A 13,362-nucleotide genomic window follows, 5' to 3' on the forward strand; every position below is an offset into this window, starting at 1 on the left:
AAAGCACTATTTAATATTATATCTTATTTATGATATGAGGGAACCTGTAAACTCGTTACACAAGAGACTACGGGTACATTTTTTATTTTTCACGAGTCATGTAAGCACCAATCAATTAGTCACATATTTCACCATGGATATTCAACTGATGGTGAGCTTAAACTGGGAAATTTTGAAATTTGAGGAACTATTACATGTCTGAATTTGAAAATGGATTGGCAAAATAGATTAGATTAAATAATTTAGAGAGATTACTAGAGTCATTTTCTTGTCACTGAACTCATGAGTTGAGCTACCGTGTTCCACGTGAGAACTAGATTTTCCGATAGAGTAACGTAACTCAGAAGAAAAAGATATACTAGAGTTGTAGAAGTATTCTAACTATGTTTTGTTAAAATTTGATTGATTTGTTGGATTAATTTATATAACATTTAAAACACATTTTCTTAGAATTTGATTGATTTGCTGAACTGATTTAGAGTATTTAAAACACTTTAATCTTCCATCATCACCACGTAGTGTAATTTTAAAAATCAATACACGTAGTGTAATTTTAAGTTATATAAACACGTGCTTCCCTCTTCATTGCGATAGTAGTGTATAACTCCAGTGTTCGGAATCCCCTCATATTTGCATTCTCCGAAATTGAGATATAGTAGAGAAAAACATCCACAATAATCATCAGAGTTATCCTATAAAAAAACTGGCCAATTTAACGCCATTCATTCCATTAAAAAAAGTCAATCTAGACTCTAGAGAGCTGGTTCCAAAAGTTACATGTTACATTTAAAACGAAGGAGCTGGAAATAAAGACTATCTCCCCCAACATGGCAATGCTATTAAAATAAGGGAATATTAGGCCCCAACTTGCACAACTTTTCTTCAATTTTAAGTGGAGAACATGTATCAAATCTCCTCCTACAAGTTGCTCCCAGAAGCAGATACCTCGGTACTACAGACTGGGCAAACCTGCCGACAAAGAGCCAAGGAATTTGATAAAAACAATGGAATAATTTATGAATTGTTGATACGTTACAATTAGGTCTTGCGAATGAAACTTAAACCTCTAGAGAACTAAAACAGTTATCGTGAAATAAGTAATAATAAATATGCCCTGAAGAATGAGGTGGATCAATCATTATTCAAGCTTCAACTCCACACCTGCTTAAATGGTCTTAGCTGATTTGTTCTAAGTTTAATTTGGCTTGTGGCCAGTTATTTTCTTTCTAAAAGCTTCCTCCAAGTTCGGATAGTGACAAAATGGTTTTTAATCGATGAGTGCATAAAACCTTAGAAGGGATATATGATATATCAATGTCAGCTAATGCCAGTGAAATATTTAAAACTCCACACTTTCTTAAAAAAGTCTAGGAAATGTCTAATACAAGCTATAAAACTTAAGATATAGAGCTGTGAAACATGGGAATAGGATCATAGAAGACTGTTGGTTTACAGCCAGAAATAGTGAATAGAAAAATCAAGATTATAGAAATAATCAGATGTAAAATTGGGTCTGTGAAGGCTGTTAAAACATGTAAATGTATGCGCAATAAGGAGAATCTAGGTTGTAATGGATTGGTAAAAAATTACGACAATAACATATGTACTGTGCAATCCATGCTCAATTCCAGGTATTTAAAGCAGAAAAGGACCAAAAACCACATAAGAGTATCTATGCACCCTATAATTCTCTTAGGATTAGGGCACAAACGAATTATCCAACCAAAGGCAAAGAGGTGTGCGCCAAAAGCCTAATGGAACCATAAATTAGAACTTGCTTGTTGAAATTGGAAACTAATAGCTACATTAAAAGATGAACATTGACCTCATGTATGTAAATAGATGAAAACGTTAAGGCAGAAGCATACCTTGTTTATTTTCAACCAATTGTTGATACACTCAGGATGGTACAGATGTTTGCAGGAAAGATGTGTTAAAGACTCACCATCCTCAAAGTCCACCCGGCAAATGACGCACCTGAAACAGGATCACAACAATTAGGCACCCTGGTATAGCATTAACAAAGTTAAGTTTACAAGTAACAGAATTTGCATATACGAATCATTGCTTCCATGCTGATCACTCCCAATCTTGTAGTTGAGTGAAGGCAAACCGGCAATAGTATCGGTTGAAAGACCTCTGCTCTCAGTTCCAACTACTTCACCCAATGCCAGTAATTCCTGAAATAATTGAAATTTTCTATCAACCATGAGACACAAGGAGACAAAGAGGGTGGACAGCATTACACAAACTTTGGTATGTAGATCAAAGTTACCTCGTATGAAAGTTCATCTGGGTCAACGTCCTCCCAAGCATCCTACAAAAACAAATTATTAACAGGAAGCACTTATAGAATTAACAAAAATACATGAGTTGTGTGATTAATATTACATTCCAAAAATAGTAACAAATCAATCCAGCCAAACTGATATTGTGATCACAATAACATGTGATAAGACGAAGAAGCCAAATCAGAACAAGATATTCTGACATACGATGCAGGATATTGAGTCAACTGTTGGTCCAACAGTACTAATACGCCCCTAAACTTTATTTTATTTTTGTATTTATTTTCTAATAATGTCTCCTTTTTCTCAGACATGCAAGTAAATGAAATAAGATTAACCTTTTATCTCAAAGATTTTGGCCCATAAATACATAGGATTTTTCGTTAACAAAGTTATCACCATTTTGCTATTAAAACATGCTAAAGCTATTGACATAGAGCTTTAGAAGGTTATCAATATAGCAGGCACCTATCTGAAATTAACGGAGCAATTTAGACATAGTCTTGGCTATCACAGCAGCACTGGGCCTGTAATAGTGGCGGTCACTACTATCCTCTAAAGGGAGACCTTTCTGTTTTAACATCACTAAAACTGACCATCATTGAATGTCTGCAACTACTTCTAGCTCCATACACAAGCAATATTTAGGACATAATCTATCACAATTTTGTACTTTTAGGTCCACCCACGCACAGCTGGGACTTCACACTTCTACCATTGTTCAAATTACTTTGGGACTTGCACATTCTCAGACAGTTCCGACACGTTGATCTGGTCTTCAATTCCAATGATCCCACCATTGTTTAGGTTCATTAGGTATTTCTCTGTTCTTTTGCACAACTTAAAACTTCGTAGTCACATCCATCTGACCTGACTTTTAGTTCATTTTAGGTTTACTAATTGGAATTTGGGGACTTAACTCACATGTTTGGAAATTGGAAACACATTTTATACTCACGTCATCCCGACAAATCATTTCCAACACGCAAAAGCTACTTGTATTAGCTTCTATATGATGTAGATTGAACTTGACATGACAAGAATCCGTAGTAATTAGAAGTTACCATATTTTACAAAGACTTGAAACTCTTAAAATTATCAACCTTGTCCTTTACAGATTGCTCCCGAATCTGCTTTGTCACAGATAAGCCATAAAATAAAGAACTGGTCCCCAATATAAGCCTATCATCCAATAGCTTTGGTCGCATCTCTATTAGTTTCCAGTGCAAAAAATATTTTTCCTAGTGAGCAGACCTCCAATTTCAAACAAATTACTCATAAACATCTGAATGAATGTAATAAAGTATTCACAATAAACGACCCAGAGAACCCAATCAAGGTGAGAGGTGCTTTATTCTTTTCATCCTACCCTATAGATAGGAACGAGGTTCCTGAACAGGTCCGGAGAGAGTATATATTCAGAGCCTGAGCCCACCCCCAAGGTAACAAAATTACCATTGTGCCAAGGCTTTCCCTTGGTGCAAATAAAATAATATACACTATAAATGATAAATAGATGAGAACAATTGAAGTTAATAGATTTATTCCAAAAATAAATTACAGGTCAAGCTTGTCTTTGAAAGAATTTAGCAAAATCAAATCAACATATGTTTGGAGAGCTAATAGGGGGATTCTCCTCAAGCCAAGTAAAAGTGGAGGAACTCTGTCAATGTTCATTGATTACAAGCACCAGTAACTTTTCCATCATCCTTTTTTTTTCTGGAAAATGAAGTTCAGGTGTAGGAAGGCATAGTTATCAATAGAATGCAGCACTAATGCCATCACAGCATGTTACAGCCTGAGGCCCCCACAAACCTCATTTCATGGAGCATTTTCGCCATCCTTCATTTCCAATCATTCATTATTCATTGAAGAAAGCCTCTAATAATCTCATCCACCCTCATGAGCTCTATCTCATTGATTGCCAGTGATATTTACGACCATTTCCAATGTTTTCCAACACCCTCACTACACAACTGCACACTCTACCCAATCCAATGCTCATTCTCTGTTCACACCCCCAAGACGCAGGTTGCAAGCCTCATTCCTTTTTTCCACCTGCTCTGCTACTAAATCCTTCAACACTATTCCTTTTTTTTTTAATAATGAATATGATTAATTTTGGATAACTTTTGCTTTTGAATATATGGGTGTTAGTATAAATCTATAATATAATAGTCAGAATAGCAGCCGTTCTGCTATATGCAATACCGCTACAACACCTTTTGGGGGCAAACACTCCCTCCACATTGATATCCGGTACTGATATAACAATGGGTATAGATGAATTGCTAACCATAAGACAGAAGGAGAAGAGGTTGACCGTGCTAATAATCGCCAACCTCTAAAAATGAAGAAAACTGCTTCAAAACACTTCCTAAAGTATCCAAATGGACATCTTACTGAAGAATAAGGGGGAAATGTCCCTGAAATGATAAAATCTCCAAAATATCCAAAAAAAAAGAAGCTCTACTCTAAAAGTATGAAATAATTAAAAAAAAAAATACCTAGGGGGGAGATTATGATCCCACACATAAAAAACACATACGGAGACAGTGCTTTATTGAGTGTCCAAACACACATTACAATAAATCATACACTCTTAATTTAGTAAGCTCTCTAGAGTGTAGTGGTAGAAAGTAGATGAAAGAACCATGCCCTAAATGGATTTATTGAAAACTTGGAGTTGGTAAAGCCAAATGGCATCATTATATATGTGGCCAATTCTATTGAGTTGGATAAGGCTTGCTCATTTTTGTTAACAAAATAAATGAAAGATTTGAAATTGAAGAAGTCTGAGCTGTTTAAGTAAAGTCTTGTAAACCTATACTTATACTGAATGCACAAACAGTTGAAGGAGAGTAGCTGGTTGTCTACCCTAAAAGTGATGCAATAGTAGATAGAACAAAAAAAACTCCAAAGTTTCCTCAAAGAAAATGTACACCCTGGGTTACGATAATTTTCAAATCAGGATTAAATTATGTCCATTACTAAAGCAAATTTCCACCAACAGATATTATATTCCAAGGAACCATAAAATATGCCCCAAATTATACAGTACAGAGGTTTTACACCTTTTCAATGTTTGGTATTGTGTACATGGTTCCGTGTGAGAGTACATGTACAGAGACATTTACCTGAGAATTAGCACCATGTTCCTCTACGTCCTCTGCCTCCCCTGTATTTGAAAAAGAAATTAGTGTTTATTTCAAAAAGAATAAAATAAAAAACTATAAATTACACTCAGCCAAGAAAACTTACGATCATTTATCCCAGCAAAAGCCAACAATCTAGCTGCCATCTCCCTCTCTTCAGCTTCCTGTAATGCTCTAGCATATGCTTCATCGCTTGAAAAAACATCTGGGTCAAATTCAATGCTGGGATTATCATGTTCTCCAGCATTAGCATGGACATCAAATGCATCTTCATCTTCATACTCCTCATTATCATCATCTTCGTCGTCATCCTCGTCATCATCGTCATCATCCTCATCCACGTCAGTACCATCGTGTAGATCATCAAAATCATCTCCATCATCATGCAAATAGCCTTCACCTTCCCAACTACCATAATCACTTCCATCATTATTCATTCTCAGCATCATATATGCCCTTTCCTATTTAGTAATTAAAAACACAATATCAATAAGAAGAATGTGAAAATAAAAGCAAAAAACCAACCCTGTAGTTAGTAGTTTATTGACGTATAAGTGTATTACACACATACGGAGGCAGGGAGCCTAATTAAAACAACTTACTAAATCACATTCGTCATACAACAACATTCATTCCATATCTCTACATGTAACTGGACGGTTTGATCAACATTAAAATTAGTTGGGTTCGTGAGTGTTAGCCCGAAAACTTTTGATGTGAAGTTTGGCTTTGATTATCTATCATTAAAGAGGAAACAGCTTGGGGGAGAATCATAACTGTTAGACTTCAATAGCAAAGCCCGTCAAATCAGACACCGATTAACGACATGAAGACATAGCTGTTTGTGAAAGACGGGTGAAAGAGTACAGCAGGGACATGCAAGCGCTACTAAATAAAACGAAACATTAACCTAAATACAATTTAGGTAAAACAGAATTTCAGTAATACTATAGGCTTTAAGTAGTATCAAGCATCCTGATACAGAAAATCATTTTGATTACTCAGTACTCGTAAATCACTGTCAAAATTGGATTACTAAGCTTATAGTTCACTTGATTTTGGTTTCTAAACACAGGTATAGAACTAAACAAAGGAATATAATAGAATGAGAAGAAGAAGAAGAAGAAGAGCGAAACCTGTTCCTGGAGGGTTCGAGCAAGAGCAAGGTCAGCATCGACCTGGCTGAGATTAGTGAACGGGGTTCGCGTAGGTTGGCGAGGGTTGGGCGCAGATCCAGTTGGTTCTCCTTCACCTACATCGGCTTCTCGATCTTCTTCCTCTTCCGCCTCCACTTGCTCTGCCATGTGCTCCTCGCCATTCAAATTGGAATGCTCTTCCTCTAGGTTATGATTGTTCGATTTCACTCCTCCGGAACCTACTTTCGCAGTGGCGGTGTTATTGTTAGCGGCGGCGGCGGCGGTGTCGTTCTCCATGCGAATGCGAGAGAAGAAGAAGCAGAAGAAGAAGAAAACGGTGAAAGAGAGAGGAATTGGAGATGAAGCAGGCGCAGATAGATTAAGAGGATCGAATCAATCGAAGCGAATATATATAAATATGATTATATAATTAATTATTAATTAACTTATTATTATACATTATATATATATTCGAAAATAATCAAATAAATAAATAAATAGGAGATGAAGGTTAGTGGCTTTAGAGAGAAAGATCATAATCAAAATCAAAACTGAAAAGGTCCACAGGATGGAATAAGGAGACGCTGTGGGCTCCACAAGCTTCGACGTTCCGATTCAACATCACCGTCCATCAATGTGGTCCCACGTAAGATCAACGGCTCCTCGTGCCTCTTCCCAGTAAGTTATAACTTGGGGGAGAAGACAACGTGTTTGTTTTAATTTTTGAAAAATTATTTATTTTATATGAGATAACAAAAACAAAAAACAGAAAGACTACCTCATCAAATGTATTATTATACTTTTCAAATAACATTTTTCTGAAGCAGTTATTTGTATATGTTTAACAAATAGTAACTAATTTGTAATTTTTTTCTGTATTAATTTTAAATAACTTTGTTTATTTTTAGGAGTGTGGATCACTCAACTTATTTTGAACTTAAATTCTTTTTTGTAAGTGGATTTTGAGCCATCCACCTAGTGTAACATCCCAAAATATAGTAATTACCATAATCAGAATTAATTACATTAAGCTAATAAAACAGTGCAGTCTTACAAAATCCGAACGAGCGTTAAAAGCCGAACGGCATAAAGATACAGAAATAACGAACGCTTAAACAGGCAAGAGTTCAGAGACGAACGGTCTTACAAAACTATGACCGAACGTTCAAAATAAAACTAATGAAACTAATAATATAACGTCACGCGAGCGCTCTAAGGCTCGGCTTTAACTTCCACGTCCACCAGATTTGCGTCCTCCAAATTTTCTTCTTCTAGCACTTCTTCAAGTGACGCCCCTCCATCTGCTCACACCCACACGGATGATCATTGCAAGGACAGGACGAACGTACATAGACGATACGACAACACAAGGAAAACGGAAAGGGTAAGCTTATATAGTTTAAGTTATACATCAACATATACAATATTTCATTCCACACAAACACATAGTTTAACCTATAATCATCATGTAGAATCTATATAAGTGACGACCGTCCGGACTGTATGAACTGTGTAGCTACAGGCGTCCTTGCACCCAAGTGGTGTAGTAACTGGGAGACACTCAACAGCTGCCACTCGAGGTTAGTCCGTTCTTACGTCACCCATGTTAACTTATGGACTAAGGACCTCCTGCCATTCCCACACATGAACTACTCTCCTCTATATGAAGATGAGTATCACGGAATATCAGGATGGACCAAGCCAGCATTAGCAATAGCCACAGTCATACTTTACAAATTTAATATCCAACATACATGAGACGTTCCACCCTGGAACGCTCGTCCAAATTCCATAATCATATAATCATGTAATATAGTGTTCACACGTCTTAGTATTTCTTATTCACAACATTTTCATTCTATGTTCCACTTTCTTAAAAAGATGAACGTTCAACTTTATGAAGGAAGAGGACGAACGTGAAAAATCAGAATTTATAATGACTCAAATAACAATAAGGGAGACTCCAAAGTGATAGGACTATTTTCTTAATAATTTAGATACCAAGAGGTCAGATTGACTCAACTCGGACGAATATACATTAAGAAGAATACTGAGCTACATTGGAAATCTTTTGTTTAAAAGGGTCGACTGCCAGTCAATGACCGAACGCGCAGATATACATTTACAATTATTTTGGACGAACGTTATTTACGTCCGTTAATAAATTAACGATGAGGACGAGCGTTCGATTTATGACCGAACACTACGTTAAGACGTACGCTAGGTAGATGACCGAAAACCAATCATGACAAACGCTTAGTTCAAGACCGAGCGCTCTTTAGGACGAACGTTCGGTATGAGACCGAGCGCTATTTAGAACGAACGTTCGGTATTAGACCGAGCACTATTTAGGACGAACGTTCGGTATTAGACCGAGCGCTATGTAGAACGAACGTCGGTATTAGACCGAGCGCTATGTAGAACGAACGCTCAGTGTAAAACCGTTCGTTACTTAATTCCGTACCATTTAAAACGTACGACAACTCTATGTTGAGCCGAGCGCTCAAACATAGCAATTCGAAATAAGGACGCTCGTTCTCAAATTGAATTCTTCCCAATGAAAGAATTCTACTCTAAGTTACTTCCAGGGAACACGAATGGTCTAAGACCGTACGGTGACGAGCGTAATTTATCATAGGAGAATTATCATATCCAGATTTTTCAACTATCTTAACTTTAACATTTTCCATATGATTCATATCTAGTAAATTCATATCCATGCTTCATTTTCATACTATATAGATCTCATCATTTTAATACATTCACCCATACCATAACCATGCATCTTTCATACGTATCCAAATCAACATACATTTCAACCAACAGAAAACATACACAACATCAACGATCGTTCATACAACTCAAACAGCATACTTTTCATATATCCAGATCAAATCATGCAGCATACAAGTATAAATTAAACATATAAGCTTCCCTTACCTGGATAGCAGTGTACGCCCTAATGCAAAAGTTGGGTTTGTCTCTTACAGCGTTCAACCCTTAGTTTCACTAGGCACTCTCACTTGATCTAAACACCAAAATCAGGGATTACTCAGATACAGTCCATGCATGAACCGAGAGAAATGGTTTCGTATGAAACCCTAAATGGACAACTACTAGAGAAGGGAACTTACCAGCTTAGATTCCAATTCTGTTCGGTCCAAAAGGAAGATCACAGCTGGACGAACGTTCCTACGGTTCTGAAACGTGATCGGAGAAGAGCTTGGTGAGTTACAGTAGAGAGAAGTTGGAAGGTTCTAGAGAGAAGTTGGAGAAGATGAAGGTTTGAGTTTCGTGAGGTAGAAGATGAGTGGTGCAGGTGAGAGAGAGTTTTCGAAAATCTAGTTTTGTTAAACTCACGTTCGTTTGATCGAACGTCTCCCAAGCCGACACCTGCACACCAAACTCTGAATTGGAAGCTTCTCCCGCAACAGGTGGCGTGTGTGCATGTGGTGCAAAGTGCGTTTTTAATGCTTTCAGAGGAATGATGTGGCTCGGTTCTCAGTGCACAGCAGAGTAATGCATCAGATTTGGGAGTGGGTTTTTAATGAAATAAGCATTGATTGTGGTGTGTATTAATTTGATGTGACAGAAATTATTACTGCTAATTATTAGGGATCTCACAGTTTGATAAATGAAAATTAAGCTTTTGTTTATTTGTGTTTTTTTCTTTGATTTATTGATTTTTAAATATTTTTATCTAACCATAAACTGAGATAATTGTTCTTTTTCAAAAGCGTGCTCGAGACTTTTTTATGATTATGGAATTGGAAATATAAATATTAAGAATTTTATTATATAAAGAAGAGGAAAAATTAATATAAAAATATTTAACGGGTATTTCTTATAAAAATATTGTTAACAAATGAATCGAATGTTGTATATTTTTTAAGGTTTAAAGCCTTTAGTTGTTTTTATTTATGTGGATTTTTCTCTGATTTCTTTTTTATTAGAATTTTCAATTGAGTTTTTAAAAGTGTTAATTTGAATTGATTGAATTCATGCCGTTAAAGGGATTAAGTTTGTGTGTATAGATGGGAGGTTGATGTGTCTAATTTTTTAAGACGTGGCATGATGAGAGTTGAAACGTGACATGATTTAGGCCGAAATTTGGTAAAATGTAATAATATAATATTAGGGATTTCATGGGATTTAAGGTTCAATCAAATTGAATGAGATTAAAAATCCGAGAGGTTGTTGTAGATCAGACGAAGGGATGAGATTAAGTAATGAATTTCCTAATGGGGTGTACTGCGAGGTCCTCCCGGCATAGGACGAGCGTCCAACCATTCAAGAAGGGACGTCCGTCCAAGATGGCGAGCGTCCAGCCAACCAAGACAGAACGTCCGCCCAAGGTTGGCACGTCCGCCCAATAATCTGGACCGAGCGTCCTCAGGAACCAGACATCCGTCCAAGGACGTCCGCCCAAGGTGTCTAACGAGCGCCCACCCACTCGGGAGCCGGACGTCCACCCAAGATTGGACGTCCGCCCACCAATTAGGACCGAGCGTCTAAATCATCCATAGACTGAACGCCTTCCCAAACGATCCGCACTCAGTTGATAACATTGTTAAAAGCTAAATGACACATTAAAGTCCTTAATGAAGATTAAGGTATTATTGGGCCGTTTCCAGGCCCCCAAAAGGTAAAAGCCCATTACGATCAGTATAAATAAAGGTCTCAGGTATGATTTCTGGACAGATTGCTTAGAACGCAACACATGCATGCATTATATAATGCTCTGTCATATTACTGACTTGAGCGTCGGAGTGCCTTTAGCAGGTACCCGGCCCCCCGGCTTGGAGCAGAGAGCGAGCGTCTGGATTATGAGGACGTTCGCCCGGCTTGGAGCGTAGAGCGAGCGTCTGGAGTAGGAGGACGTCCGCCCGGCTTGGAGCATAGAGCGAGCGTCTGGATTTGGTGGACGTCCGCCCGGTTTAGAGCGTGGAGCAACGACCGTCCATCTTTGTGCCGCCCGCCAGTTCAGCATGCATCTTCGCCGTCCGCCAGTCCGTCTTCAACAGTAAGTTTGTGTGTTTTAACAGGGTCCCCGCCAGGTCCAGTCGAAACATGGGGTATGGGAGTAACAGTCAAGGTTGTTGTGGAAGGAAGGCTTGGGGGACCGTAGGGTCATCCAGTGGCGGACTTGAAGGAGACGATGACGTCAGTGGCGACAAGATCGAAGCGCATGGGAACTGGGGAGTTGGGGAGCAGTAATCGCTTGGGTTCCGCTCTCTCACGAAGCAGTAATCCCATGCCTATGGTCCGTCCGGTGCATTGGGCCATCCCCCGATTGTTTCATGAGACGTTTCCCTTGCATTAAATTGTTCATGAAAAAGAGAATCGTTTTGAAGGTCCTATGCTAAAACTTTCATGCCTCAGAAAAAAGGAATATTTTTGATGAAACACTTGTTGAAAACTGTCCCCCTTAAGATCAGGTTTCTCTTCATTTGAGTCATAGGGAATATCAAAAGGGTTTCGTCTAGGTTGTAGAATAAAAGGAGCAGATCCAGGAATTGGTGGTAATCCCATGGCAGCAAAGGAGTCATCAGGGAAATCAAATGGATTATGCCTGGTTGTAGCAATAGGTGCAACATTACTGGGAATATCAACAAAGTCTAAGTTATTAAATTCTTCTCAGATATCAATCTCCTTTGTCTTCTTCTGGCAATAAGATTCTCCAACCACGTGTTCCTTTCCAGTTCTAAATTTCTCAAATCCATGAGGTTCTTTTGGTCATCCTCTGTCCATTTAATGACAAATTTACTTTCATCTTCTTTGCCACATGTGGCTTCTTCTTCCTCTTCTTTGAACCCTAAATCCCATTTTAGAAATCCATATTATTAAAATTTAAAAAGTTGCCAAATTCCACTTATTCAACTCTAAGTATGCCACGTTTTAAAAAATTGACACATTAACCTTTTACGTATGCAAAAACTTAACTCTGTTAACTAAATTTAACGGCAGAGACTCAATTGATTCAAATTAGCACAAGGACTCAATTAGGAATTCTAATAAACCTAACAAAAATAGGGAGAGGTTTAACCTATTTTTTAATTACTAAAGGTAAAGATGGAAAGTTTGGAGTGTCAAAACATTGGTACTGAGAATTTCTTATTAAATATTTGGATGACAATAACTTAAAGTTGTCAATAAATGAATCAAAAAGCTTTTTTTTTAATTACTGAAAAAATATGGAAGAATTGGTGTGTTAAAACCTATTAAAGCAGCATAATTTTTTTTCATTAAGTATTTATGCGAAAATAGTTTAATTAATAATATAAAACTATGGAGAGAATGTAAGTAAGGATCATTTAAGCTATTTTTTTGGCCTAAAACAATTATGTGCTACAATTTACAAATTACTTACAAAGTGTTTACATAATTTTTGTTATTTTAAGTAAAGAATGACAAAGCAACTCTTCAGATTTAGACTTATTTATATATTTTTTATATGATATTACGTCACTCTTGATTACGTCAATTTTTTACAGATTTTTTAATTATATGCGTAAATCTGAATTGATGATATTATTATTATTATTATTATAAAACAGTTATTAGAAGAATATTTAAGTTTATAGTATAATGGTGCTAAAAAAAAGGTTATTATAATTTTACATACATAAAATAGTTTAAAATATTGAAAATTTACAATGTTTTTTGTACCAGCAGGACCGGGCGATGTACGGACAACCACAGGCCGCCCGCCCCCCCAGGTCACGAACAAGACCGAACGTTCGTCCAAAGTCGCCCGCCCCCCAAGTCACAAACAAGACCGAG

General features: G+C 37.2%; 1 protein-coding gene across 1 annotated transcript; it reads right to left on the reverse strand.

Annotated features, from left to right (window-relative positions):
* Positions 1-695: 695 nt before the first annotated feature.
* Positions 696-6,974, reverse strand: LOC108326137 (E3 ubiquitin ligase BIG BROTHER-related). The gene is made up of 7 exons (XM_017559430.2): positions 6,580-6,974; positions 5,550-5,904; positions 5,426-5,466; positions 2,276-2,317; positions 2,059-2,180; positions 1,869-1,977; positions 696-969 (listed from the first exon to the last, which is right to left on the reverse strand). Exons 1-7 carry the CDS (start codon positions 6,874-6,876, stop codon positions 919-921), a joined length of 1,017 nt encoding a protein of 338 aa, XP_017414919.1. The 5' UTR covers positions 6,877-6,974; the 3' UTR covers positions 696-918.
* Positions 6,975-13,362: the final 6,388 nt, after the last annotated feature.

Source organism: Vigna angularis, chromosome 3, assembly GCF_016808095.1.
Source record: "Vigna angularis cultivar LongXiaoDou No.4 chromosome 3, ASM1680809v1, whole genome shotgun sequence".
NCBI classification, from domain to species: domain Eukaryota; kingdom Viridiplantae; phylum Streptophyta; class Magnoliopsida; order Fabales; family Fabaceae; genus Vigna; species Vigna angularis.